Source organism: Mobula birostris, chromosome 21 (assembly GCF_030028105.1).
Source record: "Mobula birostris isolate sMobBir1 chromosome 21, sMobBir1.hap1, whole genome shotgun sequence".
NCBI classification, from domain to species: domain Eukaryota; kingdom Metazoa; phylum Chordata; class Chondrichthyes; order Myliobatiformes; family Myliobatidae; genus Mobula; species Mobula birostris.
Window position 1 is genome coordinate 16,081,816 of NC_092390.1, and position 15,438 is coordinate 16,097,253.

General features: G+C 46.8%; 1 protein-coding gene across 5 annotated transcripts in view; it reads right to left on the minus strand.

The window, feature by feature from the left end:
- Positions 1-15,438, minus strand: part of LOC140185620 (LIM domain-binding protein 1) — a 105,949-nt gene that overhangs the window by 30,910 nt on the left and 59,601 nt on the right. For all 5 annotated transcript variants that reach the window (XM_072239038.1, XM_072239036.1, XM_072239037.1 and 2 more), the window contains exon 2: positions 1,277-1,379. In XM_072239038.1, coding sequence (XP_072095139.1) covers positions 1,277-1,379 — 103 coding nt within the window. The remainder of the gene's footprint in view (positions 1-1,276; positions 1,380-15,438) is intronic.

Sequence of the window (15,438 nt, forward strand, 5' to 3'; positions counted from 1 at the left end):
ACCCATATGAACAGCACACAAGACAGGCTTTTCCTCTCTATCTTGGTACATGAGACAATAATAAGCCAAATTCACATGCCTGCTTAACAGCCTGGTAAATACCACTTTCGTATCTGCTGCCACCACCACTCTTGCAGCCTGGCTACCCAGCACTTACTCGTTGTATAAAATAACCTTCCCTTATCAATCAAGTTTTAAACGTTTCCCCTCTCACCTTAAATGCACATCCTCTAATACCTTTCACTTCTACCCTGGAAAACAAGATGTTCTATCTGCAACTCTCAGAGTTTTATAAACTTCCATCAGGCCGCCACTCAGCCTCTGCGGCTCCAGAGAAAACGCTCCTTATAAATACACAGCCTCTAATCTAAACAGCATCCTGGTGAACCTCTTCAAAGCTGCCACATGAACTTGTAATGGGGGCAATCAGAATATTGCGTGGAGCCAGAACTAAGCTTTATACAGCTGCAATGTGAGTTTCTTTCTTTTCAACTCAGTGCTCCAACTAAGCACACCAAACACTTTCTTCACCACTCTCTCTACTTACATAGCAATTTTCAGGGAACTGTGGACTTGAACCCCAAGATCCCTCTGTACATCTGTGTTATGGGTCCTACCATTAACTGTATACTTCCCATTACTTTTGACCTCCAAATGTGCAACACCTCACACCTATCCAGACTAGACTGTATCTGCCATTTCTCCTCCCATGTCCGTAACAGATCTACATTTCCACAGCTCCACCAATGATTGCGGTGTCTGCAAACTTACTAACCCATTACAATTTTCACCCAATCCTATTCTATGTACATTTCACAAACAGCAAAGATCTCAGTATGGACCTCTGCAGAATACCACTATACCACTGGTCAGAGACATCCAGGCAAAACAAAACCCTTCCGCCACTATCCACAGAACACAAGCCAACAGCCAATATTGAACACAAACTTCTGTGGTCACGGTCACTGTTACTTATTTAAATAATCTGAGGAAGAATTGCACTGCCCACTCCCCCAGTGAAGGTGTGGGGGTGTGAGATCGTCCCCCAGTGGGTGTCATTCTGTGTGAGTGTGGGCGGGGGAGGAGACCCGGCCCAGTGGGGAGGTCACTGTGTGTGTGGGGTGCTCTGCAGAAGTGGATTTGGTTTCACACAGCCTCTACAGCAGGGTATCTCGATGGGAACGGAGGTGTCTAACCCCAGGGATAGCTCTTTTGCTGCTCACATCCACCACAGAACCACCAAAACTGCTAGGGCTTTTCCGCTCAGCTCTCTTACCCGACATCGCGATCCAGCATACTGCCTGGGTGGTAGGGAGGGAACGCGTTGCCGTTGAGGGGTTCCTTCGGCGAGTACAGCTTGAACGACTTAGACGAGCACCCTGTCACGAGAGAAACAGACATAAGTAGAAAGCCCCAAACATGTGAACAGTTCCCAGCAGGTCCCTCCACTCCTATTAAACAAAACATCCACAGTACACCCCTCACCACCTTGTGCTTAACGGGCATGGGGTCATCTCACCAGGACTTAATCACAAGGGCCAAACCTCGAAGAAAGAGCACCAAGCTACAGGTCTGGAGGGTGTGCAGGAATGGAGGGCTCAAGGTGTCCACAAGCCTTGCCAAATTGGTAAAAATTATGAGGAGACAGACAACATCTTTTACCCAGGGTTGAGATGTCTAATACCAGAGAGTATGCATTTAAGGTGAAAGGGGGTAATTTCATAGGAGGTGCAAAGGGCAGATTTATTTTTATTTATATTTATACACACACACACACACACACACACACACACACACACACACACAGAGTGGTGGGTGGCAAATACATTAAGGACATTTAAGAGATGTTCAAATAGGCACATGAATGTGAGGAAAATGGAGGGAGAAGAACAAGGGATTAGTAACTTTTTGGTCCAGCACAACATTGTGGACTGAAGGGCCTGCCCGTGTGCTGTACTATGTGGTAGTGTAGTGGTTAACACAATGTTTTACAGTACAGTACGGATGGCCCATTGCCTGTAAGGGGTTTGTACATTCTTCCCATGACCGTGTGGGTTTCCTCCAGGTGCCCTGGTTTCCTCCCACTGTCCCAAGTCGTATCGGTTGGTAGGTTAATCTGTCATGGTAAATTGTCCCGTGACGAAGCACCGATTAAATCAGGGGATTGCTGGGCAATGTGGCTTCAAGGGTGGAAGGGCCTATTCCATCCACACTGTATCTCAATCAATAAATGAATGTTCCAGATTACAAGCAACACACATAAAACCAACGCAGCAGGCCACGCAGCATCTGTAGGAAGAGGTACAGTCGACATTTCGGGCCGAGACCCTTCATCAGGACTAACTGAAAGAAGAGCTAGTAAGAGATTTGAAAGTGGGAGGGGGAGGGGGAGATCCAAAATGATAGGAGAAGACAGGAGGGGGAGGGATGGAGCCAAGAGCTGGACAGGTGATTGGCAAAAGGGATATGAGAGGATCATGGGACAGGAGGAGAGGAGCACCAGAGGAAGATGGAGAGCAGGCAAGGAGTTATAGTGAGAGGGACAGAGGGAGAAAAGAGAGAGAGAGAGAGAGAGAGAAAAGAGAGAGAGGGACAGAGAGAGAAAAGAGAGAGAGGGGGACAGAGGGAGAAAGAGAGAGGGACAGAGGGAGAAAGAGAGAGGGACAGAGGGAGAGAGAGAGAGAGAGAGAGAGAGAGAGAGAGAATACGAATGAATGAATAAATAAATAAATAAATAAGGGATGGGGTAAGAAGGGGAGGAGGGGCAGTAACAGAAGTTAGAGAAGTCAATGTTCATGCCATCAGGTTGGAGGCTACCCAGACGGAATACAAGGTATTGTTCCTCCAACCTGAGTGTGGCTTCATCTTTACAGTAGAGGAGGCCGTAGATAGACATATCAGAATGGGAATGGGACGTGGAATTAAAATGTGTGGCCACTGGGAGATCCTGCTTCCCGATTACAAAGCATCTTCCAGATTCTAAGGTATCTTGGGACCGAGAATTAAAGGCACAGACAGCAATAGCAGGAACCTGTGCAAGACACTGATACCAATTCTGCTTTGGTTAATTACCACACAAGGTAAGATGTGGAAGCCCCCGAGAGGGTATAGGAGGGGTTTACTTGTACAGTTCCAGGCCTGAGAGACTTCAGCGCTGGGGGTTCAACCCTGGGCTTGCTTGAGAGCTTGAGGGGAGGTCAGGCAGAGGCAGAAAAAACCTTGATAGGTCTCAACAGGGAAGCTGCTCGCTTGAGGTACTCACTCAAGGACCAGGAGGGCAGGTTTTAAATGTTGAGCAAAAGATACTGAGGACTGCAAGTTAAACTTGTTTCCCGCCAAGAGTGGAATCCTCCACCAGGCAGGGGAGGGAACAATTAATCAGTGCTTTCAGAAGGGGACCAAGGGGGCAACACGAGGGGGCATAATTTTAAGGTTCAAGCAAATCTATTATCGAAGTATGCATATGCTACTGTACACTAAGCTGAGATTCATTTTCTTCGGGGCATTCACAGTAGAATGAAGAAATATAATAGAATCAATGAAAAACTACACTCAAATACTGACAAAAAACAGTGGAAGACAATCTGTGCAAACATGAGGGGAAAAAACTACCAACAAGTAAATAAATAAATAATTCTGAAAATTGGACTTGCAATATGCTTAACAGTGAGTCCGTAAGTTGTGGAAACAACAGGAATTCTGCAGATGCTGGAAATTCAAGCTGGAAGGGTCTCAACGTCGACTGTACCTCTTCCTAGAGATGCTGCCTGGCCTGCTGCGTTCACCAGCAACTTTGATGTGTGTTGCCATAAGTTGTGGAATTGATTCAGAATTGAGGTGAGTGAAGATTTCCACACAGGTTCAAGAGCCTAACGTTTGCCAATGATAGAGGAAAGTACAGAGGGGAATGTTAGAGGTAGTTTATTTTATTTATTTGTTTTTTTTTTGTTTAAACAGAGGGGTGGGTGTGTGGGACGGAGATAAAACTCTATCAAAGGAGGTGTAAGAGTTTCCTTCCCTCCACTAGTCTGCAGATGACCCCTGGGCAGGGTGGAGCACGCAAAGCCGTGGAGCAGTCTTGGGAGATGGCCACGTGCGCAGCTGGTGCATATCACAAGTCCTGGTTATGCAACCACTGACGCCAGGCAGACAATCTCTGAAGAGTACTGATAAAGGCTGAGGTCACTCATCTTCTAAAGACACTGCCCAGAAGAAGACAATGGCAAATGATTTCTGTAGAAAAATTTGCCAGGAACAATAATAGTCATGGAAACACCACGATCACCCACATTGTACCACATGGTACATTACAAACGAACAGTGGGTGTGTGCTGCCTGGGGTGGTGGAAGAGGCAGGTACATAGGGATATACAAGAGACTGAGACAGGCACATGGACAACAGAGAAACAAAGGGATATGTGGGAGAGAAGAGTTGGATTGATCTTAGAATAAGGTGCGGTCTAATATAGTATATAATATAGTATGTAATATAGTACGCGGGGGGGGCGGTCTGTCTCTGGGTGGGGGTACGACAGTACGCGGGGGAGACAGTCTGCGGGTGGGGGTACGACAGTACGTGGGGAGACAGTCTCTCTCTGGGTGGGGTACAACGGTATGCGGGGGGACAGTCTGTCTCTGGGTGGAGGTATGACAGTACACAGGGGCAATCTGCCACTGGGTGGGGGTCTAATATAGCATGCAGGGGACACTCCTTCACTGGGTATGGATCTGATATAGTCAGTACATGGGGGCGGGGGAGAGAGAAACGGTCTGTCACTGGGTGGGAGTTTGACATAGCATGCAGGGGACGGTCCTTCACTGGGTATGTGTCTGATATAGTACATCGGGGTGGGGTGGGGTGGGGCGGGGGGGGGGGGGGTCCATATCGTTCTGTATGGTATGCTAAGGGTCTCTTGAATAGCCCTGATGGTACCTGCCTGTTCACCGCCCCAGCAGTGCATTCCACGCACCCAGCACTCTCTGTAAAATATGGTCCTGCGGATCTCCTTTGAACTTCACCCCTCTCACCTAAGTGCAGCCCAATAGTTTCCCAGCTTGCTTAGAATAATTATCAATGGCATCATGCTCTTCATTCATTTTATTTCCAGAGACTTTGCTCCTCCCTCCTCCTCGCTGTATGAAGTACACCCCCGGCCCTCTCCCCAGACCATGACACTTGCACTACCTTCTGAACAATCTCAAATGTTAATATCGGCATTATTGTCTGCCCCACCACACCAGTGATGACCCCACTGAATGGAGGGATAGCACAGAGAGGACAAATGGCCTCCCCTGCTTCTCCTGAGCAGTACCCCTGTCCAATATTGTTAAACATTTGAGAGAGCATCAGACACTAAGGGGAATCATTGAGCCCAGCATGTGCTGGAGAACACAATAACCAGGTGTAAGAGATGGCAGATGCTGGAACCTGGAGCAACTACTCTGTGATGGCTCCAGCAGCATCTGTGGGAGGCAGGGACGGGAGCTGTGCAGTAAGCAATGTCTCAGGTTGAAACCCTGCATCAGGACTTTGACTGGAAACGTTGACGGTTCCTTTCCTCCCACAGATGCTGCTAGACCCACAGCAACATGCATACATAAATCGTCTTGGTAGTGTACTGGTTAGCACGACGTTTCAGAATTCAATTCCCACCTCCCCTTTAATAAAGTTTCTACACTCTTCCCATGCGTGCGTGGGTTTCCTCTGAGTACTCAGTTTTCTCCCACAGTCCAGAGACATACAGTGAAACCCCGATTTTACGTGCCCTGATTTAACGCGAATTCGGATATAACTCGATGAGTCATTGGACTCCATGTCCATGTCAATCCATACTCCCCCTTCTCCAGCCTTATATCCCTTTTGCCAATCAACTTCCCAGCTCTTGGCTTCATCCGTCCCCCTCCTGTCTTCTCGAATGGAACAAAGACGAGCTACACCAGTGGTACTCTGCCGACGACGAACGCCCAACATATCAGCACCTGACGGGCGCCGAGATCATCCGTAACGAAACTATAGCACCGGCGGAGGCAAGTGTACCGAGTCTCGAACCACAAGAAGATGATAACGAAGAGCCTCTACCCCCACCCCCAAAAGTGTCTGAAGCCATTGAGCACCTCCAGCCTAGCCTCTGTTGGCTGGAGAGCCAGGAGGTGGACCACATACAAAGCCTCCAACTCAGAAACATTCTAGATTTCACTTGCAGCCAGCGACATGCTACGTTCAAGCAAGGAACACTCGACCACGTTTTTAAGAAATAAACTGTAAATGATGATTGCTAATATTCTTGAATGTTTTTATTTATTTTGTGTATTAAAAAGCTTTACTAAAAATTAATCTGTGTTTTAATTTCTACAGTAACAACTACCTGATTTAGTGCGACCCCGCTTTTTTCGCAATGACATTTTATGTACCCAAACAATTGTGTTATAACGGGGTTTCACTGTATCAGTAGGTTAACTGGTCCTTGTAAGTTGTCCTCTGATTAAGCTACAGCATTGTATCTCAAAATAAGTCAATAAGATTGAAAATGCAGGTGGAACTCAGCAAGTCAGGGAGATTCCATGAAGTCAATGAACTTAGAGCTGGGAGCAAAACCAGGAAGAACACTCTCACACAGAAGGTGGTGTCAATTACAGGTTCTTCTTCCAAAAAGCTGGCAGCTAAATGGAGTTTAACCATGCAGAGAGAATGCAGGAAGTTACCAACACTGATTCATCACCGCGCAACTGAATTGCAATATTGTGAGCAGTCTTGGGCCTCTTATCAAAGAAAGGTTGTGCTGGAATTAGAGAGAGGAGGTTCACGTACTGGAGATTTTCATGACCCTGGACCTATACTTGCTGGAGTTTAGAAGAATGGGAGAGGGTGGGGTAGGGAGATCTCAATAAAACCTATTGAATACTGAAAGGCCTAGAATAGTGTATGTGGAGAGGATGTTTCCTATAGTGGGGGAGTCTAGGACCAGATGGCCTAGCCACAGAATAGAAGGACGTCTTTTAGAACAGAGATGGAGGAATTTCTTTAGACGGAGAGTAGCAAATCTGTAGAATTCATTACAAAATGGTTGTGGAGGCCAAGTCATTGGGTATATTTAGAGCAGAGGTTGATCAGATGCTTGATTAGTAAGAGTGTTAAAGGTTATGGGGAAAAGGCAGGATAATGGGATTGAGAGGGATAATAAATCAGACGTGATAGAATGGCGGAGCAGACTCAATGGGCCAAATGGATTAATTCTAATCGTATGTTTTATAGTCTTATAGAACATGGACAAGGGTCTGACATCCTGCAGTAGCTCAGGCTGAAAGGCCACAAGATGACCAGGGGTGCTGGGTACTGGGCTCAGTGTTCACTACAAACTCACCTTATCAGCTTTCTATACCCTTCGATTAACATGGGTTCAGATTCTTTTATTTGTCACTCGTACACCAAAACATAGCATGAAGTGTGTCGCTTGTGTGAGCAACCAACAGTTTATACTGGGGACAGCCCACATTCCGGTGCCAATGTAGCAGGCTCACAATATTCAGCAGAACACCACGGGCAACAACAGCAGCAGCAAAAGAAGCCCCTTTCCCACCCCATACATGGATCTCCAACCCGGGGACAGACTGCTTCTGGGCCTCCGACCGCCAAAGGTCGACACAGTTGACCTTTATATCCACACAATGCCTTCATCCCAGTTCCAAACCTGCCAAACAGTGATCAGAATGTAACAGTGTTCCATCCCAATGGCGGCTCCTAGATTAAGGATGGCAGCTCTCGCCTCCTTCCAGGAGCCTATAGGATGTTTCCTGACCACTGATCTCCTCCAAGTCATGAGTGGAGGTGGTCTGGTTATCACAGTCTGGTACCAGACAGCAATAAATACAATGCACATGTCTGGAGTCGCACCAAATACCAGACTTACACTGTCAGGTGTCTCAGCGAACTACTAACCACTTTTAAACCCACCATTAGCAACTGTCTGGGGTTAGATACAAGGTAAAGTTCCATCTACACTATCCCAGGACAGGGATATGTCAATATCTCGGTCAGGGGCGCAGCCTTTGGGACAACCTCAGCAGCCTGAGAGGATAACACACAACCTGCCGGAGGAACTCGTCAGGTCAGGCAGCATCGGGGATGGGGCAGAAAATGTTTGCAATTCCTCCTCTCAACGACAGATTGTGTTGGTCCAGATTCTAGCATCTGCATTTAAGACAAGAGGGGCTCTTGACTCACAATCTGCCGCATCAGAGCCTTACACCTCGCTGTTTACCTGCATTGCCCTGTCTCTCACTGTACGCCACGTTCTGCATTCTGATATAGTTTTGCCTCAATGCACTGCTGTATCGAAATGAACAGTATGCGAGTGGGTTTCTCACTGTGACAATTAGATTAACTTTGTCACATGAACAGTACATTGCAACATACAGTGAAATGTGTCGTTTGCGTCAGTATCTAACGGTCCAAGGATTGTATTGGGAACAGCCGTGCTTCTGGTGCCAAAATTACATGCCCACAACTTGCTAACCCTAACCCATACTTATTTGGAATGTGGGAAGTAACCGGAGCACATAGAAATTTCCTTACAGACAGTGGCAGAAATTTAACCCCAATTGCTGGTGCTGCAACAGCATTGTGTACCACTATTTACAGTGCTAGCCTAACCCTAACTGTAACAGATTAATAAGACAAAGCCTAAACCCATCTTGTAATGTCTGAGGGCACTGCCTCGACCACACCAGCGTCTGGGACATGGCTGTCTCTGGGTCAGAGCTTAACCCCACTGGCTGCCATGTGACCAGACCTGGGACAGACAGGATGGTGGAGCGATAAGCAACCCACCCCCAAGCCTCCTCCTCCTCCAGTGCTGTCATGGTGGGTGTCGAGAGGGATCGGAATCACAGAGAACCAGTCCCATAGAACACATGCCCTCCCAGGGGATGTCTCCATGCTCTTCCACAGCACCTGGAAGCATTTCCTGTACAGGCTACCCCTGTAGCTTCCTCTTCTGACCTCACTTTAATTGTAACTTGGAGATACAGCACTGTTACAGGCCTTTCTACCCCGCGAGCCCACGGCACCCAATTAAGCTACTAACCCATACATCTTTGGAACGTGGGAGGAAACCAGAGCACTCAGAGGAAATCCACACAGACACTAGGAAAACGAACGAACTCTTTATCAACAGTGGCAAGAATTAAACCTGGGTTGCTTGTTCTTTAATATTGTTACGCTAACAGCTGTGCTATCATGCCACCCCCAAAATCTCCTGTGCCAACACGCCACGGAATTCTGCCTTTGCAAAGGTGACAGGGTCCCCCGTGGAGGTCTCTCCACGCAGGAGATCACTGCTGGTTTGTGGACTCCAGACCTGCAGATGTCCACGGTTCCACGTTAGGTACTGAGACTGAGAAGTTGCAGCCCCCCATCTAAGCATCTGAAGGGGCTGCCCCGCTAGTTCTTGTTGCACCTGATGATTGGACACCCTTGCCAGAGGGGCGGGCAGCTCTGCTTCTGCATCTGACCAAGGGCACCATCCGCCGGTCCCGGCAGCAGGTTGCCAAGGGTTCCACTGAGCTCACCATCTACCCACTTCCCTGGATACATCAGATCACTGCCCTAAGTTCAGAACACTGTCTCTCTGGAGGCCTTCTGGGATCAGTAGTCATCACAGGACACAGAGTGAAACATTTTTGTCTAAGTTTTGTAACTGCTTTAAAATTTTGAAAGGGTTTGAAACTCAAGAGCAGAACTAAGTCAGTCAGTCCATCAAGATTGCTCCAACATTTATCATCTCTCTCAGTCTCTATTCTCCCGCCTTCTCCCCGTAATCTTTGACGGCTTTACTAATCAAGAACCTATCAATCTCCACTTTACAGCCAGAATAGAGAGCAAAGCATCCCATCACAAAGTCCCAGGGAAGAAGCAACGTGCATTAGAAACAGGGAAACACTCACCAGTACCATCAAACACACCCAACCCAGAACAGGAACAGCACAGGAAAGCTTCCCCAACATCATCCCATCACATACTTCCAAGACAGGGACAGCTGTGGTTAGATAGAGGGTAAAGTTCTCTCTACACTGTCCCATCACACACTCCCAGGGCAGGAATTAGACAAGGGATACATTTTCCTGTACACTATTTACTTTAAATGACCATCCCTTCCATAACTTATCCAAATTCCTTACCTCAAGGAACCTCTCATTGGTGGATTGGTGCCAATTTGTGGACAGTCAAGAACAGCCAGGTGGGAACTACTACAGAATACCTGACCAACACACACAAAAAGCAAGTCAAGCAGCATCTATAGAGGGAAGTAAACAGTCAATATTTCAGGCCGACACCCTTCATCAGTTAACTGTCCCCTCTCCTAGCCTCTCCATAGATGCTACCTGACTTGCCAGATCCCCCAGCATTTTGTGTTACTCAAGATTTCCATCATCAACAGAATCTCGTGTTACAGGATATCTGATCTGTGATCGGTAGATATTGGTGTCCAGCCATTGTTATCTAGGAAGGTGAGGAGGGAGCTTCACCCTGCTTTTAACCTATGCCGTTCCTGTTCTGGGCTTGTTTAATGGGACTGCAGAGGGAGCTTTACCTTGTTTCTAACCTATGTTGCCTCTACCTGGGAATATGTGATGGGACTGATGTGTTAGGACCCCATCATGCTGACTAGCCTCCCCACTATTGAGGACCTCTTCAAGTGATGCCACAGAAGATGGCATCCATCACTAAGAACCCCCACCACACAGAACATGCCCTCTTCTTACTGTCAGCATTAGGGAGGAGGTACAGGAGCCTTAAGACCTACAGTCAACGTTTAAGGAACAGCTTCTTCCTTTCCACCATCAGACCTCTTCCGAACAGTCGATGACCCATAAACACTACCTCGATATTTTGCTCTCAATTTGCACAACTTGTTTTTTATATTTCTTATTTTATATATTGCACTGTACTCTCTTACTGCAAAACTAATTTCACAACTTATGTCAATGATAATAAAGCTGATTCTCTGTATCCGACCCGATTGTTACTGAGACAGCCAAGTGCTTCAAAGGTGGTACAAATCCAACAACCCTTGTCATTTGCTTGATATTACAAGTGGTCCTGTCCAAAGTGACCCACAGTAAAGTTAACTTGGTCCATAAGACCTTAAGACAAAGGAGCAGAAGTCAGCCATTCGGCCCATTGAGTCTGCTCCGCCATTTTATCATGAGCTGATCCATTCTCCCATTTAGTCCCACTCCCCCGCCTTCTCACCATAACCTTTGATGCCCTGGCTACTCAGATACCTATCAATCTCTGCCTTAAATACACCCAATGACTTGGCCTCCACTGCCGCCCATGGCAACAAATTCCATAGATTCACCACCCTCTGGTTAAAAAAATTTCTTCGCATTTCTGTTCTGAATGGGCGCCCTTCAATCCTTAAGTCATGCCCTCTTGTACTAGACTCCCCCATCATGGGAAACAACTTTGCCACATCCACTCTGTCCATGCCTCCCAACATTCGAAATATTTCTATGAGGTCTCCTCTCATTCTTCTAAACTCCAAGGAATACAGTCCAAGAGCGGACAAACGCTCCTCATATGTTAACCCTCTCATTCCCGGAATCATTCTAGTGAATCTTCTCTGTACCCTCTCCAGTCTCAGGGCTGTCCACGTGTGTTCTCACAGATAAAACTGGCAGTATGACAGAATTCAGAGGACACGATCAGGCCCTTGCTGGGACAAAGGTTACTATGTAGGGGACCCAACGATGTTGTAGTTGTTGTTCTTTGCAATGAAAGGAGACTGAATTGATGTACAGACATCCACAAGAAACATCGAAATGAACAGAATGGCCCCATCTCCCTTAGCAGAAGGTCAATCCCTGCATCAAGTTATTGGCAGGTGGACTGGAGTAAAGTTTGTACAGATCGGATTTATCAGACTAAGGGGGGGGGGGTGATTTTTCTCTTTGAACGGGTTCCATGGTTCTCTTCATTTTGTGGCTGTCTGTGCGAAGATTAATCTCAGGCTGTATACTGCATACATACTGTGGCAGGAGGGATAGCTCTCTCTCCGCTGTTAGACAGAGAGAGAGCCTGTGGCATGTCAGACTCTTGGGGTGAACAGTGTTTTTGATGGACTCTGGATCATGGTCTCTGTAGGGGCTTTGCTATTGGTGGGGGGGGGAGGGGCTGATGCTTTGGTGCAGCTTGTGCATGGGAGGGGTATATGGGGTTCTAACAGTTTCCTGTTATTCATTCTTTGGGGTTTTACTTCTGTTTCGTGGAAGTCTGGAGAGTAAGAATTTCAGGTGACATATTATATACATACTCTGATATTAACTGGAAATCATTGAACAAGCTTTGATAATAATAAATGCACTTTGAACTTTGTACTTAAAATAGGTTGTTTTGCGGCAGTATACAGTGCAAACACAAAAGTTACTATGTTAGGGCCTGTTCCGCACTGCATCTCTAAATAAAATAAAAGACAAATAATGAGTAAGGTTGGTGGACCATTCAGAAATTAAATGGTGGTGATTCGGCCTGAAAGGGTGCAAAAGAGACACTCCCTATACATAGGAAGGTCAGGGACCTGCAGGACAATGGAGTGGGGCCTACACAATGGGACTAGTCCAATGTTATAGACTGGCCTGGACAAGATGGGAGAAATGGGTTCTTTCTGTGATCCAAGCTCAAGGCTGTGCTTTCTTCCATTTCTTGTTTACAACTAAAAATCATGAAGGAGATGAAAAGATGAGAAAAGGTCAGCTTTGTTATCATCTGAATATAGATGAGAAAGTACGAATGTAAGCTAACCAATAACATCAAAGAGGATATCAATAGTTTCCTCAGATATATAAAGAGGCAAGAGTGGGTATTTGACTGCTGGAGAAGAGGTAGCCGGGGACAAAGAAATGATGGACAAACGTAATAAGTATTTTATACCAGACTTCACTGTGGAAGACATTAACAGTACATCAGAAATTCGAGAGTGTCAGGAGGCAAAAGTGATTGTAGTTGCTGTTACTAAGGAGAAGGTACTTGGGAAGCCGATAGGTCAGAAGGCAGATAAATACCTGCATCAGATGGACTACACCCCAGGGTTCTGAAAGGGGTAGTTAAAGAGATAATGGAGGCATTTTTCAAGAATTATTTGATTCTGGAATGGTTCCAGAGGACTGGCAAATATCACTCCACTCTTTAAGAGAGGGAGGCGGAAAGGAAATTATAGGCCAGTTAGCCTGACTTCAGTGGTTGGGAAGACGTTGGAGTCCATTATTACGGATGAAGTTTCTGGGTATTTGGAGGCATGTGATAAACTGGGCTAAAGTCGTGGTTTCCTTGAGGAGAAATCTTATCTGACAAATCTGTTGGAATTCTTTGAGGGGAAAAAAAATCGGCAGGTTATTTAGTGGATGTTGTTTAGTTGGATTTTCAGAAGGCCTTTGACAAAGTGCTTAACAAGATAAAAGCCCATGGTATTACAGGAAAGATGAGAGCACGGTTCAGCGAACTGGTAGGAGAAAAAGAGTCGGAATAAAGGGAGCCTATTCCGTTTGGCTGCCCGAGACCAGTGGTATTGCCGCAGACAGCTGTGGAGGCTAGGTCATTGAGTATATTTAAAGCAGAGGTTGACAGGTCCTTGGTTAGTTAGAGCGTCAAAGGATACAGGGAGAAGGCAGGAGAATTGGGTTGAGAGGGAAAATAAATCAGTCACGATCAAATGGCAGAGCAGACTCAATGGGCCAAGTGGCCTAATTCTGCTTCTATGTCTTCTGGTCTAATTAAATATTCACCCAAATCACAGGACACTTACAACATAGCAAACTGTTCAGCCCATTGAGTTCAAACTGGTTAAAGATTTGCTCAAACCCAAGCCGGAATTCCCCACTCTGACCACCTTCCCACACTGGATCTGCCAGCCTGCAGATAACAGCTCTCAGGTCCCGACCCTGATACTGTTCAACTGTGGGGAAGATCTCCTCCTCTGCCACCTTCTCAGGCAGTGAGTTCCAGATCCCTCCGCACTGTGAGGAATCATTCTGGGGCAGCACAGTAGTGTAGTGGTTCACGTACATTTATTGTCAAAGTGTGTGGATACTTCATACAACCTTGAGATTTGTCTCCTTACAGGCAGCCACAAAACACAGAAACCCAACAGAACCAATGGAAAAAACTGTAGAAGTAAGCAAATAACATTCAGAACTGAGGTTTATGAAAGGGAGTCCACAGACATGAAGCTAGGCGTCACTGCAGCTGATTCAGAAGCAGGCCACTTCCTTAGCTCAGCACAGGGACAAGTAAATGTCAGAGCAGTGGGCAGAACTGGCCCAATCCTCGCCTCCAGCCCCGACACGCTGACCATTACAATCCGGCCTGGCATTTAAATTGACCAAACCTCGGATCGTTCCTGCTTTCGGACCTGGGCCCTGTTACTTTGATACACTCTCAGGCCCGGGCCCGGCCTGGAATCTGCCTTGCCTCTGCTCACCTTGGTTCTGTCGCATCAAAGCGCCTTCAGGTCCGCTCCAGCAAAGGCCAAACATTGGCTCATCCCCCACCCCCGGCCCCAGGCACCCCCCCCACCCCCGGCCCCAGGCCCCCCGGCCCACCATGCCGCAACTGTACTGCTCCTACCAGACTTCAGTTCACCCATGAAAACGTCAGGTCACACAGGCACTTCAAAAGTTCAACTCCCAACTGTCAGTTACAGGCTATTGTTTATAGTGATTGTTTTCCAAAGAAAAATGTTAATTAAAGTATTTAGCTGTTTTCTTTGGGCAAGAAGGGCCTGTCACCCTGTTGTATCTCTGAAAAATAAAAACTGTCCCTCCTCTCCCATCTAATGCTTCTCGCAATATTTTTGGCTTGGAAAAAAAAGTAATGGTTTATGACCTCAGCTCCAGATGGCTTCTTCCTTTTGACTTTATCGAGGTGGGAATGACCTTATGCTCCGTGGTTAAATGTAAGCTATTAACATGTGCACATAGGTATAAGAGATAGATAGCACCCAGATAGTCTGCTTCACATTGTCATAATCATATAGTATGGAACCAGCCCTTCAGCCCATCAGCTCAGCACTAACCATCAAGCACAACACAGGATCAGGCCCTCTGACCGACAAAATCTGCACTGAACACAATGCCAAATTAAATTAAATCTCTCCTGCTTGCACACGATCGAGATTCACGTCCCTTATCGGGTCCGCTTCTATCACTACCCCTGGCACCCCGTTCCAGGTATTTACACCAAACCCACACTTCATCTTATTTTATTCTTCCAAATTCCCATTAACCCGCCACCCCTCACTTTCACTAGGAGGAATTAACAGCAGGCAATTAACTGTTGACCTGCATGCATGGGGTGTGGAAGGAAACCGGAGCAGCCAGGGAATAGACGCACTGTTACAGGGAGAACGTACAAACTCCGTGCACAGAAGGTGACAGAGGTTG